The sequence below is a fragment of the Camelina sativa genome, chromosome 1 (genome assembly GCF_030686135.1).
Source record: "Camelina sativa cultivar CO46 ecotype springtype chromosome 1, ASM3068613v1".
Classification (NCBI taxonomy): Eukaryota; Viridiplantae; Streptophyta; class Magnoliopsida; order Brassicales; family Brassicaceae; genus Camelina; species Camelina sativa.
In genome coordinates, this window is record NC_141880.1 from 16,786,580 (window position 1) to 16,803,350 (window position 16,771).

Here is a 16,771-nt window from a genome sequence, read left to right on the forward strand (position 1 = left end):
ACAAGAAAGAAATCACAACAATTAATGAAAATATGATCGTTGGACCATTAAATATAGAATCAGTCCAAGTAAGGCAAGTGAGTTGTGCCTTGTATCTCGTTAACTTGGGGAGGAAGTGGTGACATCTTGGAAGCTTCTTAGGCACTTGTGGAAACTCGAATATGCACAAAAATAAAATAGGAAGTAGTAGTTGCGCATTGATGACAATCGGGTCCGAAAAAAGCAAGTAATAATAGAATTGAATCTACCTGATCCAATGGCTATTATTGCGTGTGAATATCCTCCAAATATTCTCTGGTGGTTGTAGAGGCTCTCCTGGTTTCGGTATGTAGATTTGGGGCACGTCCAAGTGAAGGCAAATGGAAGTTTCCTTATCTGGCTCCAAGTAAATTAACAGACATGATTCAAATGGTGGTTTGGACTTGGGTCTTCTCATGGGTTGTTCTCCATGAGCTGGGGACTTGTGGTGAATCAAATAGGTGTGTGGGCTTCTCCAGGGCTGGTCCAAGTGTCAAAAGTCTGAAACTCTTCATATCTTGCAATGATGTATGTTCCATATGCGAGTAGTTCAACATGTCTGTCAACGAGTAGTTCAGCATGTCTGTCAGCGAGTAGTTCAGCAGGTCCAGCGAGTAGTCCAATAAGTACTTCAGCTATGACTTCTTGTGTCATCTTTGAATCATATGAATGGTAAGTGATTCCTTGATGACTTGGTGTTGCCTCATTAAAAAATTTCTAGGTAAACTCAGTGGGAAAAATCCTAGACAAGGGAAAAAGAGTGCAACAGTCATATCCCAACAATGAGGTGATTTGACTTGATGATGCTTAATCCCTCTTTAACCATTGGACTTCTTATGGTTAATTTGATGATGAATAATTAACCCTTCTCTTTGTGCTTTATCAGAACTCTATTTGGGAAAAGATTCTCCAAGATGTTCTTCGTGGACCGGTTTGGTGTGTGGACCGGTTGGTTTGTCATGCTCCCGATTTGGTTTAGTTCTGATGTCCGCATCACATAGGTGGCCAAATCAATTCTTTTAAACATCTCCGCAAGTCTTGGAATTCGGGGTGTCATAATTCATCCCCACTAAAAGATTGCAACGTCCTCTTTGCGCACCAAGACCGTCACCCTCGACAGTGTGAGTCCACTTGACTCCACACTCGTCTTCAATAGTAGTCACCAAGACAGCATCATCATTTTCTGTTTGCAAAAGAGTCGGTTCTTTGTTCTCATATTCTCCTGCAATGTTTCCCCTCGGATTAACTTTTAAAACATTGAGCCATTCCTTCCTTGGCTTCTTTGTGTATGGATAGGGAATATAGCAAACTTGATGCGCCTGGGAGGCTGTTTAGGAATATCAACACAAATATGAGTTACACATATATATATTATCGACATTAAAAAATAATATACATATATATATATATATATACGCACCTAGAATAAATGGTTCGTATTTATTATATTTTCTCGATGATAGAACGTCTACAACGCCACCATTGCTCATTCGAGTGCCTCTACCCATAACAGGGTCATACCACTTACACTTAAAAAGTGTGATTCTCAAATTGACCATCCCCTCATACTCGAGTTCTATAATTTCAGTTAAAGTCCCGTAGAAATCCGCTGCATCGGATGCATCAGTGTAATATTCACCTTTAACACAGACTCCATAGTTACAAGTCTTTCGTCCAACACCATGATCACGTGTATGAAATAAGTAGCCTCTTGTAAAATACATTGGCCATGTTTTGACCTTGTTCAAAGGTCCATGCACTATCTCTTGAACCCAGGTAGGAAATGGATTTGTGGCGTTCCAGTAAGAAATCTGCATTTTAGTCACAATATTATATTAGAATTATTTATAATATATAATAAAAATATTTTTAATAAGGATTATATAAAGACATACATAATCTTTAACCCATAAATGATATTCGTCAGCTCTTTTGGTGGAGAGTTCTTTTTCCGAGAGTCCCGGATATTTTGCACCAATAAAATCCTCGAACATACTATATATACAAGACCAACACAAATATATGAGATTTTTTTTGTGTGGATTATATATATAATATTTATTTTACTTAATCGATATAAACATAATTATACCTCTCAATTGGCTGAAAATAGTCACAATTTCGTAATACATATGCATGTGCGCATTGATAGTCTCTTTCAGACAGCCATACTTCATTCATTTCTCCACTTGGACGGCCGATGTGAGTAAATATAGGAGGTACTCCAGGGACATGATATTCATGGGCTTCACCTTGATCAAATCGTGTTAACCTGACCAAATGAGTAAAGTAAATGACTTTCAAATTAATGATAACAGTTTTATCTACCTTGATTGATTTTAGAATTTACCTTGATTTTGTTTGTATATTTGCGGCGAAGTAGTGCTCTGAGAAATAAGCAATCTCGTCATTGATATAAGATTCAACAATTGATCCAGATGCATATCTTTTGTTCTTTGCTTTTCTTTTCAATTTTTTAAAAAACCTTTCAAAAGGATACATCCACCTATATTGGACAGAGCCTCCTAATTCAGCTTCGTAAGGGAGATGTATAGGCAAATGCTCCATCACGTCGAAAAATGATGGTGGAAAGATCTTTTCCAAATTGCATAGGATCTGAATTATGTTCTGTTTTAGAATTTGAATGCGACTTTTATGCAAATTTCTCGCACATAAGTCCCGGAAAAATGCTCCAAGCCCTACAATATACAATGCAAAATATTAGGGTTAATTACTTTGAAATTACTATTAAATGACTTAAAAAATATAGGTATATATATGAAATTAATTAATACCTGATAATGCAAGGTGGACATTCCGGTCTAGGAGTTCTGCAAAGAGAAATGGAAGTAGTCGTTCCATAAAGACATGGCAGTCATGACTCTTCATGCCTGAAAACTTTCCATTTTCCATATCAACACAACTAGCTAGGTCTGACGAATAGCCATCAGGAAATCTCACCGAATGTTTGACACATTCTAGTAAACTTGTTCTCGCTTCTTCTGTCAAAGTGTAGGGTGGGAAAGGAGCTTTACCATCACTATCAATATGTAGTTGTGGCCGAGAACAAAATTTTTGTATATCCAATCTTGACATGATGTTGTCTTTTGATTTACCCTTCACACTCATAAGAGTATACATGATGTTATCCAAAACGTTCTTCTCTGTATGCATCACATCAATATTGTGTCGAAGATTGAGGTCCCTCCAGTAAGGCAGCTCCCATAAGATGCTTAACTTATGCCAGTTGTGTTGCTTCCCATAGCCAGCAGTCCTCTTTTCATGACCATTTCCACCAACGTCCTTGGTTTTTGGTGGTTTTACTTCAGCCAACCGCTCATAATAAACTTGCTCACCGGTCAACGACTGAGGTGGATACTCTCTCGAAGCATCTTTTCCCTTGAGGAAGTCTTTCTTATTCCTCCTTAATGGATGACCGTGAGGAAGAAATCTTCGATGACAATCAAACCAACACACCTTCCTTCCATTAGGGAGATAAAACGACTTTGTATCTTCCATGCAAACTGAACAAGACAATTTTCCATGGGTTGTCCATCCTGATAACATGCCATACGCCGGAAAGTCACTTATCGTCCACATTAGCGCTGCCTTTAGATTAAAATTTTCATGAAAGGAAACATCGTATGCATCGACTCCAGTAGACCACAACTCTTTTAACTCCTCAATCAAAGGTTGGAGGAAGATATCCAGACTAGCTCGCGGATGATTTGGCCCAGAATTCAAAATTGTAAGAAACAAGAACTCTTCGTTCATGCACATACCAGGGGGTAGATTGTATGGAGTCAAGATCACAGGCCACAATGAATGATTACGAGACACGCCAAACGGATTGAACCCATCAGTGCATAATCCAAGATAAACGTTACGGGGTTCTTCTGCAAATCGAGGATTTTGTTCTTGAAAATATTTCCACTCCGCCGCATCTGAAGGATGACACATTTCTCCCTCCTTAGATTTGTGCTCAGCATGCCATCTCATCGCCGCCGCATTCTTGTGGCTCTGGTACATCCTCTTCAATCTATCAGCAATAAGTAGATACCACATACGACTGTATGGTACTTTGGTTCTACGTCGAGGATCTTTTGGCTTCCATCTTTGGGCACCACAAAACATACAAGTCTTTTCCTTTTCGTCATCTTTCCATAATATCATACAATTGTTAATACAAACATCAATTGTATAATATGGGAGACCTAAATTGCGCATTAATTTTTCCGTCTCATAATGTGAACCCGTTGCCTGGTTTCCTTCTGGTAAATACTCATTCAACATTTCGCACACCGAATCCACTAACTTTTCACTCATATTATACTTCGCCTTATTTTGCATGACTCGAGCAGCTAACGATAATTGTGAGTGACCTTCATGGCAACCATCGTATAATGGATTTTTTGCGCCTTCTAACAAGTCGTAGAATTTCTTTGAATGATTACGTATTGGTTCTTCTACATTTTGAGAACTACCCTCATGATAGTTATCATCTAACCCCACATTATAACGAAATGCATCATTCACCATATCAACATATGGATTTTCTACTACATTACCCACATCTACATTATCTACTTCTTGATCACTACCAACATAACTTGTTCCTATATCCATATTGATTTCTTCCCCATGTTTATACCAAATATAATAATCAGGCATAAATCCATTGCTAAAAAGATGATTCCAAATTCTTTTTCCCGACATAAATTTATCGTTCTTACAACGACTACAAGGACAGTGGAACATACCCCCATTATTCTGTGCTAGAGATTGACTATTTGCAAATGCCATGAATTGCTCCATCCCCGTTGTAAACTCCGCCGAAAAATTGCCCGTCACTTCATCGAACCTCTTATACATCCACTCTCGAGAATTACTATAATTGTAATTCCCAGACATTATACAAGAGTAATAGAATTTTTTTTTTTTTTTTTTGGAAGATTTTTTTTTTAATTTTCGGAAATGTGTTTGTGTTTATTGAGTGAGAAGAGAAGAAATGGTGAGTGAAGAGAGAAGAAGTGGTGAAGCTGGTATATATAGGCAATTTTGGCGACTACCAAGCGACTATTAAAATTCAGTCGCATAATACAAGTACACCAACCCCCCCCAGAAGAAAAAAACGTGAATTATAATACCGATATTTTACGACTATTATACGACTATGTTACGACCCACCGAAAGTGTCGCATAATAGTCGCTAAATAACGACTACTACGCGACAACCTGTACGACCCGCCGATATTGTCGTAATATAGTCGCCTAATTTGTTGACTTGTATGCGTCTACCTAGATAGTCGTAACTGAGGGACTATATAACGACAAGGTTACGACTGCATTTATAATTCTATATATTAGTCGTAACGTAGTCGTTAAATGGCGACTATTTTGACGACTACTGAATTTGGTCGCAAGTTAGCGACTACTGTACGATCGTTTTTATTTAGTCGTAAAATAGTCATAACGGAGTAACCAAATAGTCGCTAAATTTAGCGACTGAATAATAGTCGTAAAATGTAGTTGGCTATGACATGTTTTCTTGTAGTGTGATACAACTTGTAACGCCCCGACCACCACCTCTCAATGAGCCCCATGTCCAATCCCAGTCCATGGGTCCACCTTCCTTAATGGGCCTCACGTCCTCTCACTAGACCCGTTAGCCCATCTATACCCGACGGCTGGTTTTTTATGTCCGGGAGGCTTTAAAGACTTGTTAGCGTCCCAACAAATCACCACATGATATTTTCCTGTGTTTTGTCCTCACTCGCATAGTTCCGATAGTCACTTCGCGGAAGGTCACCCATCTTGAGACTACTCCAGCATAAGCGCACTTAACTATGGAGTTCTTTGAGGACCCTTGACTGAAAAAGATAAGTGCACATTGCCCATTAAGACATAGGTGGCTAAATCAATTCTTTTAAATCTCTCCGCAAGTCTTGGAAACCGGGGTATCACATACTCAACTGAAAAAACATGGCTGTTTATAAATCCAATGGAACAGAGAATCGATCGGTTTGATGTTGTTTGGTTTAAAGGAAGGATTCCAAGGCATGCTTTCATCTCTTGGATTTCCCGAAGCAGACTACCAACAGATCGTCTCATCAGTTGGGGTTTGAATGTGTCACCCCTTTCTCTCCTTTGTAATGCTCATGATGAATCACGACAACATCTGTTAGTTGATTGCTCGGTTGCCTCTTAAAGTGTGGAATTATTTCACTTCAAGAGCTCACGTTTCTTTTAGTGATAATTGAGTTCGGTCATGTGCTACATGTTTAACATATACTTAGATATGGGTATGTATATTAATGTATGCACGTGAATAGGCGTATGTTAGATAGTTGTGTTGTTTCCGTTACTAATCGAACGGTTACGACTGTAGCACTCTATATAATTGTGTGTAATGTTGTATGGCAAAGTTGTCAAGAATAATTGAGAAGTTTTCCACTTTTTAATTCTCTGTTTTTTCCCTACCATGCTTTGTATTTGAAGCAATGGCTTCTGGTATAATACAAGAGCAAAACTTCAACATGATTAGAGCTTTATTGATTCAAGGGCCAGTGGGAAGCACAAAGAGAAGTTTTCCACTTTTTCATTCTCTGTTTTTTCTCTACCATGCTTTGTATTTGAAACAATGGCTTTTGGTATAATACAAGAGCAAAACTTCAACATGGTATCAGAGCTTTATTGGTTCAAGGCCAGTAGGAAGCACAAAGAGAAGCATAACAAAGCCTACAAAATGTTCAACCAAAAACAAAGATCAAGGCAACATCATTCAGCAAGTGATTCTTATGTTTGATGCAGAAACAATGATATCGGGTGCGGATTTAGATGAAGGCCATCTTAATAACGAGATACTTGTGGCCAGTGGTGAAGACAGTGTTCCGAACAAACCGACGCAATCCTACACGGTCATCCGAAGGGGTCCAATTGAAAAATCAGAGGAAGTGTCCTCGGAGGAGTTAACGACACTGTCAAGCACATGAAAATCATGTTTTGTTCATGGAACTAGAATGCGTATGATGGTGTGTTCAGTGTTTGGCCAAAAAGAGAAGATTCTGGCTTTAAACCAGAAATATGGCAAAACGTGAGTCGTCGCTGTTGAAAGCAAAACAAGGCTTATTAGTAGAAAGTGGTGTTGAGTCTTCGAGAAAGACATTCACAAGAAGAAACTTCTTGTTGAATGAAACAAAGCAAGGTTCTGTGGCAAAAAGTGGTGGTTGAGTTTGTGAGGAGGACTACAGCACGGAGGTAGTCACCTGTTCGGAAGAACAGGGCAAAGCTACTCAACAAAAATAAGAGTTAATGGTGAAGGCAAGACCGATTACCAATTGGTTCAAAAGGTTCTTATCTTCTTGCCACAAAAGTTCGATAGCATTGTTGCTGTCCTTGAACAAAGAAAGGATCTATCGACTCTCTCTACTACAGAGATGATAGGTATCTTGAACGTTCATGAGAAGCGCTTAAGTCTCCGAGAAGAATGTATTAATGAGGGCGCGTTTTATGGAGAAAGGCTTACAAGAAAAGGAAACAAGCAAAACAAGAAACGCCATGGAAAGACCAAGAAGTGGTGTGGCGTGTGCAAAATTAACAGTCACAATGAGGTAGTTTGTTGAAGAAAAAAATGGAGATGCTTACCTCGGAGAAAAATGGAGCAAAAGGTGGAAAAAAGTTGACCGATGATGACATGGAGAAAAGGAAACAAGCAAAACAAGAAACGCCATGGGAAGACCAAGAAGTGGTGTGGCGTGTGCAAAATTAACAGTCACAGTGAGGTAGATTGTTGAAGAAAAAAATGGAGCACGAGAGGATGCTTACCTCAGAGAAAATGGAGCAAACGTTGGTTGAAAAGAGTTAACCGATGATGATGTGTAGAAGATTCACGTGTACGACGTCATGGAGACGTTATGGTGATAAATGGGAGACACCAAGCATTAAGAGAGGATTCTTACCTCAGAGAAAAATGGAGCATTTTATGGTGATCAATGGAAGACACCAAGCACAAGCAAAAAAAGAGGATGCTTACCTCGAAGAAAAATGGAGCAGTCGCCGGTTGAGAAGATAACCGACGAAGACGTGAAAACTGTTCACTTCACACACAAGATGTCACAGAGATGTGAATGTGATGGTGATCAAAGGAAGACACCAAGCAAGAAAGCACTACAAGAAAACCTACGTTTAGCGACTACCACTTGTGACTCTTTATTCAGTCGCAAAAAATAGCGACCACTTAGCGATTCATTTACGACTATTTCCCGACAAAGTTACAGAAGAACCAAAACAGTCGCACATTTACAACGTAGAAATATAGTCGCAAAATAATCGCAGTTTGAGACTGTTCAGTGACAGTATATTATAATAAAACAAAGAGTCACAAATTAGCAACAATTTCGCAACGTATACTCGGATCACAAGATTATTTATCGATAACTTGCTAAGTCCTACTTTTTGCGACGAACGTGCTCCCACATGTGCGACTTATTTGCAACATATTTTGCGACTGTTTAGCGTCTAACACCTGAATTAGATATTGTTTTGTGACTCCTTAGCAACTCTCGATTTTTTGAATTTGAAATTTCACATTAGAGAAATGTTAACATGTTTCTATACACATTTCCAATTTGAATTTATCAATATCAGTCATGGAAAATTTGTCAAAGCTTTCCATTTCAGTATTTAGATACAAAAATTTCATAATATATAAATCATTCTAAAGAGTTCCATGTTATTTCATAAGAAGGTTTCTAATTTTATGAAAATTGCAAAACAAAGATATGAAAACAATATTTAAAGTTCATAAACTACTTCATATACTCTATAAGGCAATCATGAGTCCATATTTTTGATTGATATCAATAGAACTGGTCAAAAATGATACATTCCAAAAATTTGTATTGTGACTAAAGTAGGAGAGTCACAATACGGTAACAATTTGCGACTGACTTGTTACTAATTTTGCGACTCTTGCAATTTGCGACTAACTTGCTATTAACTTTGCGACTACTGTCCAACTTATTTTGTGACTGTTTATCGTCTAACACCTTAATTAGATACTGCTTTGCGACTCCTTAACAACACTCGATTTTTTGAATTTGAAATTTCACATTAAAGAAATGTTAACATGTTTCTATACACATTTCCAATTTGAATTGATCAATATCAGTCATATAAACTTTGTCAAATCTTTCCATTTCAGTATTTAGACACAAAAATTTCATAATATCTAAATCATTCTAAAGAATTACATGTTAGTTCATAAGAAGGTTTCTAATTTTTTGAAAATTGCAAAACAAAGATATGAAACAATATTTAAAGGTCATAAACTATTTCATATACTCTATAAGGCAATCATGAGTCCATTTTGTTGATTGATATCAATAGAATTGGTCAAAAATGATACATTCCAAAAATTTGTATTGTGACTACAGTAGGAGAGTCACAATACGGTAACAATTTACGACTGACTTGTTACTAAGTTTGCAACTCTTGCAATTTGCGACTAACTTGCTATTAACTTTGCAACTACTGTGCAACTTATTTTGCGACTGCTGTGCAACTCTATTTGTTAGTTTTCTAATTTTTATTGTTTTTTGCCAAGGTTTAATCGCGTAATATTCCCCCTCTGTTTTTAGTATGTGTCTCTTTTGCGACTACTTTGCGACTCCTCTTCGTTAATTACTAGGCAAAGAATCCATCTTCCTTTGCGACTCCTGTTCTTTCTCCTCTCAAATCTCTCCTCTTTCTTAACTCTCTCTAATGGCTGGTAAGGGTCGCGGAGGCAAATCCGCTGGAGGTGTTAGGGGTCGCGTAGGAAGATCCACTGGAGGTGTTAGGGTTTACAATGGTGCGAGTACAAGGGAACCTAGTTCTGCCGCATTTAAACGGGCCTCCAATGTTGCGACTTCACGCGGAGGTCGAAGTGGTGTCGGAACGTCGTCTCACTCCTCGAATCCATCAGCCTCTCAGTCCGTGACTAATTCAAATAGAAGTATGTCGTCCCAGTTTCCACCGAGGACACAACAATCGCCTTCTGCTCCACCACCGCGGGTTGGTTCTCCACCACCGCGGGTGGCTTCTCAATCACCGGGGGTTGTTCTTAACCACCGCTTCTTGCTCCTCAACCACCTCTTATTGTTCCTCCACTCATACAAGAACAACGAGACCTAAACATGGAAGAGGATTACGAAGAATAAAACCCTAATCCCAATCCTGTTGAAGAAGAAAACCCTAATCCTAATCCAGCTCAAGAAGACTACCAAGATTTTCTTCCAGGCCGACAACATCTCCCAGTTCTGTCTGTCGATCCCATCCCCGACGTTGAGACTCTATGGTAATTTCTCTTTGCTCTTAGTGTTAGGTTGAGACTCTATTTTTGTTTGATTAAGTTTAGTGAAAGACTGCTTTGTTTGATTAAGTTAGAGGTTGTGTTTCATTGAGATTGAGATTGTTTGTTTTGTTTTGAGATTGAGATTGATATTGTTTGTTTTGTTTTGATATTGAGATTGAGATTTTTCTCTTTGCTCTCAGTGGTAGGTTGAGATTGATTGTTTTGTTGATTTAGTTATAGGTTGTGATTGATTGTTTGGTTAAGACTGATTGTGTTTGATTGTTTGGTTGAGACTAATACTCTGTTTTTGTTTGATTAAGTTTAGAAAATTTATGCTTAGTTGTCTTTAAGTTGCATCCGCTTAGTGGTAGGTTAAGACTGATTGTGTTTAAGACTGATTGTGGTTAAGACTGATTGTGTTTAAGACTGATTGTGTTTGTTTTGTGACAGGTTTAACAGACGCAAAGGAAAATTTTCTTGGGTGATTTCTGGAATATTTAGAAGGAAATTCGATGGTCCTTACTACAGTTGGAAGGTTAGTCCTAAACCCATTCAAGAGAGATATTTCAGGACATTTGCGGTAATGTCTTATAGCTTTCAAAGTTTTATTATCTCTACTTAGTATCATCACTAACTTAACTCAATTGTAATATGTAGCGGAAGTTCTATTGGTATACAGGGATTACTGAGCTTGTTAGAGAGGGGTTCTTAAAGATAGCCAAGAAACGATTGAAAGGCATTGTTAGTCAAGCTAAAAGCAGTGGTAAACAACCTGTTTGGATTACTAGTGCAGAACTGTGGGCTGAGATGTGTGATCATTGGAACGAACCTGATGTAATGGAGAGGAGCTCAAATGCCTCACAGTACAGAAACTCCGATCGTGGTGGTTTTGGAGTCCACAAACACCTTGCTGGTCAGAAATCATATGTGTAAATTCATCAAGAAATGGTAATTTAACATTGCTTCCATGATTTAAACACTCTAAACACCTTGCTTCCATGGTTTTAACATTTTACTATTTCTTTGTAGGAGGAAGAATTGGGCCGTCCGGCATCATTTACAGAAGTGTTCATGAAGACACATACTCGAACTGACGGATCGTTTGTTGATCAAAAATCTAAACAAGTAGCTGAAGCTTATGAGAAAACATTAGAGGAGAAACTGTGTGAAGTGGATGATGATGGTCCAGAAAATTCAGGGAATTCTGCTAAACGTTCAAGTCATCATAATCTCAGCATTGAGGAAAAGAATGAAATCTTTCTTAAGGTACTCTCAGCATTGCTTTCTTAATCCACATTTTGGTTTTCAAAATCCGCATGGTCACTTTATTAATACATGTTTCTAGCCTTGACTAACAAAATGCTTTTGTTTTTCTTTGTTTTAGTGTACTCAAACAGATGAGAAGGAAAACTTTTTTGGTCTTGGATCTCTGGTTGAGACACTTCGAAAAGGGAAAAGGAAAGAAAGCTATGCAGAATCTTCTCCATCAACACCATCACTTCTCGAGCTTCAAGAACAACTCCGCAACAAGATAGCTAATCTAGATGCTGAGAATGCCCGACGTGATAAGGAGCATCAAGAATCTCAAATGAAGACCAACAAGCTTCTCATCTACATGAAAGAGAAATATCCAGGATTTGAGACTTTTATTGCCTCCTTGCGACCAACTTCACCTGAAGACTCCACACCTGAAGACATCATACCACCAACCATCGGATCAGGTACTCACCAGCCACCGCCTTAGACACATCACCAGCCACCACATCCCCTTTCTCCATTTACTCAAGTTCTAAACATTGTCTTTTCTAAAAAAATATAAATTTTAATTTTCTTTAGAATGATCTTTTTGGATAATGAATGATTATGATACAAAGATGCTAATCTTTTTGTTTATTGAATGATTATGATATCTTTCTTAATGATTTGGTTTTTAATTTTAATTAATTGTGATTCTTTCCAAATTTGAGAGATAAAAGAGTTTATTATATGCTAAAATGTCACCAAATTTATTTCTGTGAAACTATCATATAAGTGGCAAAATGGTTACTAATATACGAGGACTACTTTGCGACGACAGATACGGAGTCTTAAAAAAATCACACAATTTAATCACTAATTTGCGACTGACTTGTAACTATGTTTACAACCGAAGGTTCCTAATATAAAGAGTCTGTAAAGCGTCGCTTATTGACGACTATATAAAGGCGTCGTAATCCAGTCGTAATTTTACGACCATTTTGAGACACCTCAATTTTTCGACCATTTTTTTGCGACCATCTCAAATAGTCGTTTAGTAGTCACAAAGTAGGTGTTTGCGACTGTTTAGCGACCAATATTGGAGTCGCTAAACGCACGTTTTGTTGTAGTGAAGGAAGCTGCTTACCTAAGAGAGAAAAGGGAGACGCAACCAGTTGCGAAAGGAAAGAAGAAGAAAGATTCCATAGAGAAAGTGAGTGGAAGAAGGTTGCACGTGAAGCTAAAGAAATCATGACAAGATCATGGAGTAGACGTGAAGAAGCTCATGGAGACTTCAAGACTGTTGACAGACAGTTAGAGTTAGACCGAAACCCAATTAAAGGGGAGTGTTAGTAATAATTGAGTTCGGTCATCTGCTACATGTTTAACTAGGTTTTCACCCGCGGTACACCGCCGGACTAAGTTATAAATTAATGTATTCTAAATAATAATTTTTAATTTATTTAATTTTTAAATTCCAAATTAATGAAATTTTATCTAATTATTTATAATTTTTTTTAGAATATTTTTTCTTCTTCTTATGTTTTATATAGTTTATAACATAATTACATTAAATTTGTTATAAGATAGAATATAAAATTTTAAAACACTTAGTTTTGTTTTCTATAATTAAACAGAAGTATATGTCTATATGGTAGGTTACTGTATATTTTTATGTGTATACAATTTTTTTTTTTTGGAATATTAAGAATGTGTTGTAGTATGTGTAATATTTTGTAGTTCAATTACTAAATAATTTATAAGTTAATTTTCCAAACTATGAGTACAATAGTATGAAATAAACTAATAGTTTTAGTGTTGGTTCTATATATAGTCCAAACCCGCCATGCTAGGCGGATCACGCAACATGTTCAAAGATTATTAATCCGCAATAACTCATCATACGAAACTTGTAAAAGTAAAATATAGTATGACAGGCTAAAAGACACTTTTTATCAAATCAGTTTTTCAAATTTTTAAAGAACACTTAGGGTCTTATAAAATAAGGAAATAAAATAAGGAAATAAGGAAATAAAATCTGTATACATTTACAATTATGTTTGTTACCTTTTACAACACTTAGGTTCTATAAAAAAAAATATAAGTAGAATTAATTGTGTTTATTAAATTAATTATTTAATGTCAATGGCATATCTGTAAATAAATGCCAACTTCTGGATTTATTTTATAAATGTCTCCAAAAAAATTATACGTAGATGTTTGTTACCTTTTAAAACACTTAGGTTCTATAAAAAAATATATAAGTTGAGTTAATTGTGTTTATTAAATTAATTATTTAATGCCTATGACATACTTGTAAATAAGTGCCAACTTCAGGATTTATTTTAGAAATGTCTCCAAAAATGTATATATAGATGTTTGTTACCTTTTAAAACACTTCGGTTCAATAAAAAAATATAAGTTGAGTTAATTGTTTTTATTAAATTAATTATTTAATGTCAATGGCATATCTGTAAATAAATGCCAACTTCAGAATTTATTTTATTAATGTCTCCAAAAATGTATATATAAAAATATATACTTAGAAATGGGTGTATATATTAATGTATGTTAGATAGTTGCGTTGTTTTCGTTAATTTTCGCACGGTTATGACAGTAGCACTCTATATAATTGTGTGTAATGTTGTATAGCAAATTTGTCGAGAATTTTTCACTTTTTCATTATCTGTGTTTTTCTCTACAATACTTTCTATTTGAAGCAATGGCTTCTGGTATAATACAAGAGCAAAACTTCAACATGATATCAGAGCTTTATTGATTCAAGGGCTAGTGGGAAGCACAAAGAGAAGTTTTCCACTCTTTCATTCTCTGTTTTTTCTCTACCATGCTTTGTATGATGGTACCCGACTACTTAATGGAAAGAAATCTTAAGGGCAGCTCACAGTTTTTCCTTGAGTATTCACCCGGAAAGTAGCAAGATGTACCGAGATGTGCGAAGGTACTATCATTGGCCTGGAAAGAAAAGAGCAACAGCAAAGTGGGTGAATCAGTGTGATTCATGTCAAAGAATTAAGGTGGAGCATCAAGTACGCGCTGGGTTACTTCACAACTTACCGATAACAACATGGAATTGGGAGTCGATTTTGATGGATTTCATCACGAGATTACCCACAAGGCCAGGAATGACCAATGATGCAGTTTGGGTAATAATGGACCGTTTGACCAAAGTTTCTCACTTGGTTTCAGTCAAGAGTACAGACCAAGACGCTGATCTAGCTAAGAAGTACATTGACGAGATTTTAAGGCTCCTCAGAGTACCAGCCAATATAGTGTCTGATCGTGACCCTCGATTCGCATCGATATTTTTTCAAGATCTGCAGCGTGCACTAGGGAAGAACGTCCATATGAGCTCCTCATTCCATCTAGAAACGGACGGACGGACTTACCCTTGGTTGAGTTCTCTTAAAACAATAGTTATCAGTCTAGCATCGACATGTCTCCATTCAAGGCTATGTACGGAAGGTCATGTCGAACTCCTTTTTTCTGGATGTAGGTAGGAGAGAGGACAAGTATCAACCATGAGTTGATAGACGAAACAACAGAGAAGATCACGTATATTCGAGAAAATATGAAAGAAGGCCCAAGTTCGCCAGAAGAAGTATGCCCATCGGAAAAGGCGTGAGGTAGAGTTTGAAGTTGGTCATTGGGTGTACCTGAAAGTCACAACCAAAAAGGAAAGGATCAATTTGGGAAGGTTGGAAAGTTTGCAATAAGGTTCATAGGTCCTTATCAAATCGATCCAAGAGTTGGTGAAGTATCTTATCGCTTAGCCATGCCATAATTCATGTCCATGCATAAGGTCTTCCATGTGTCCCAACTCAGGAAACATGTACTATATCCTACTGCGATCGTGGAGGAACCAATTCAGGAGTTGAAGAAAAACTTAACCTACACTGAAGGACCAATGGGTATTGGTGAGCGTCGAATACGGGAACTAAAGAAAAGAAAGATTCCTCAAATCCAGGTGTTTTGGGGGAAATAGAACCGGAATGTTACAACTTGGGAGGATGAAGGAAAACTCCGATCAAAGTATCTCCAATTCTTTGCAGAGGAAGAAGATGAGGCAGGAACATCGGATCCTTATAAAATTCGGGATGAATTCTAATAAGGAGGGAGAATGTAGTGACCCCCACTACAAGATAAAATTTTCCTAAGGAATTGACCCGAGAAGGGCTTAAAATGGAAGAGAGGTCGAAGTAAAGAAGAAGCGCCAAGGGATGTCCGAGGAGAGATTAATCGAGTGATAGGCCGATCAATATGCCAAAGAGACGGTTGAATGTACCACGCGTATGTGGGACAGACGGTCATACCAGACGTACGCGGGACGGACGGGGCAACGTACTGGTGTCCGTCCGGACAGGACCCTTACTAGGTTGTGTTGCGAGTGGTGGGAAGGAACCCACTAAAGAGAATATTTAAATCATAAATATGGAAATAGTGAGGAGAAAACCCACTAAGTGATTTAAATAATTAAAAATTAAGCACTAAGTAGAAAAAGTCCATTAAGTGATTAATTAATCAAAAAAAATGGGAGAAGTGGAGAGGAATATTCTCTTAGGTGCTACTTGTGACTTGGAGAAGCAGGAGGGAGACACCTCACCCCCAGTGGTGTCACCACAAAAATGACAAGTGTTAAGTGGGGGAATGTCATTGCGACACATCACCCCTTGCGTGCTGCGTGTGGCATAAGGAGCTCGCCCACACTTCCTTTGAATACTCATTCTTCTTCTCATTTTTGGAGAAGAGAAAGAGAGAGTTTATGCCTAAAGGTTGTTGGAGAGAGTAGAGAAAAGTTGAGTGATTTCTGCTTAAGTGTGAGAAGCTGGAATGATAGTTTGCTGCGTCTGCGAGAAGTGTCGAAGCTAGCAAGGTTTAAGCTGAAAAAGCTTGAGTTCTTCAACAATCATCGAAATCAGGGTTCATTGATCCGTTCTAGTTCGGAGTTGGGAGAACTCGTTCTAGATTCAGTTTGCATGTGCGTTTAGATTGCGTGAAAACAGCCAATTCCCCCATAAACTATATTACTTTATCGCATTCATACACGAAACTTTCATCTATGCCTATTCCCCCATTAACTACGATAAAATTTGAATATCCTGCATGAATTATACAAATCCAATTAAAACCCACAAATCGTGAAACGGTATTACTGTGCCGTTAACA

The 16,771-nt window shown here is 37.5% G+C and overlaps 2 protein-coding genes across 2 annotated transcripts; one reads left to right on the top strand and one right to left on the bottom strand.

The window, feature by feature from the left end:
• Window positions 1-2,802: 2,802 nt before the first annotated feature.
• Window positions 2,803-4,929, bottom strand: LOC147950016 (uncharacterized). The gene has a single exon (XM_087509264.1). It carries the CDS (start codon window positions 4,927-4,929, stop codon window positions 2,803-2,805), a length of 2,127 nt encoding a protein of 708 aa, XP_087365390.1.
• Window positions 4,930-11,204: 6,275 nt separating this feature from the next.
• On the top strand, window positions 11,205-12,940 carry LOC147950017 (uncharacterized). The gene is made up of 4 exons (XM_087511919.1): window positions 11,205-11,264; window positions 11,381-11,617; window positions 11,736-12,072; window positions 12,723-12,940. Exons 1-4 carry the CDS (start codon window positions 11,205-11,207, stop codon window positions 12,938-12,940), a joined length of 852 nt encoding a protein of 283 aa, XP_087368045.1.
• The last annotated feature ends 3,831 nt before the right edge of the window (window positions 12,941-16,771 follow it).

Coding starts and splice junctions, on each gene's coding strand:
- LOC147950017 (XM_087511919.1), top strand. CDS start 11,205: ATGCCTCACAGTACAGAAACTCCGATCGTGGTGGTTTTGGAGTCCACA. Junction 11,265..11,380: donor AGTCCACAAACACCTTGCTG/GTCAGAAATCAT, acceptor ATTTCTTTGTAG/GAGGAAGAATTGGGCCGTCC. Junction 11,618..11,735: donor AGAATGAAATCTTTCTTAAG/GTACTCTCAGCA, acceptor TCTTTGTTTTAG/TGTACTCAAACAGATGAGAA.
- LOC147950016 (XM_087509264.1), bottom strand. CDS start 4,929: ATGTCTGGGAATTACAATTATAGTAATTCTCGAGAGTGGATGTATAAG.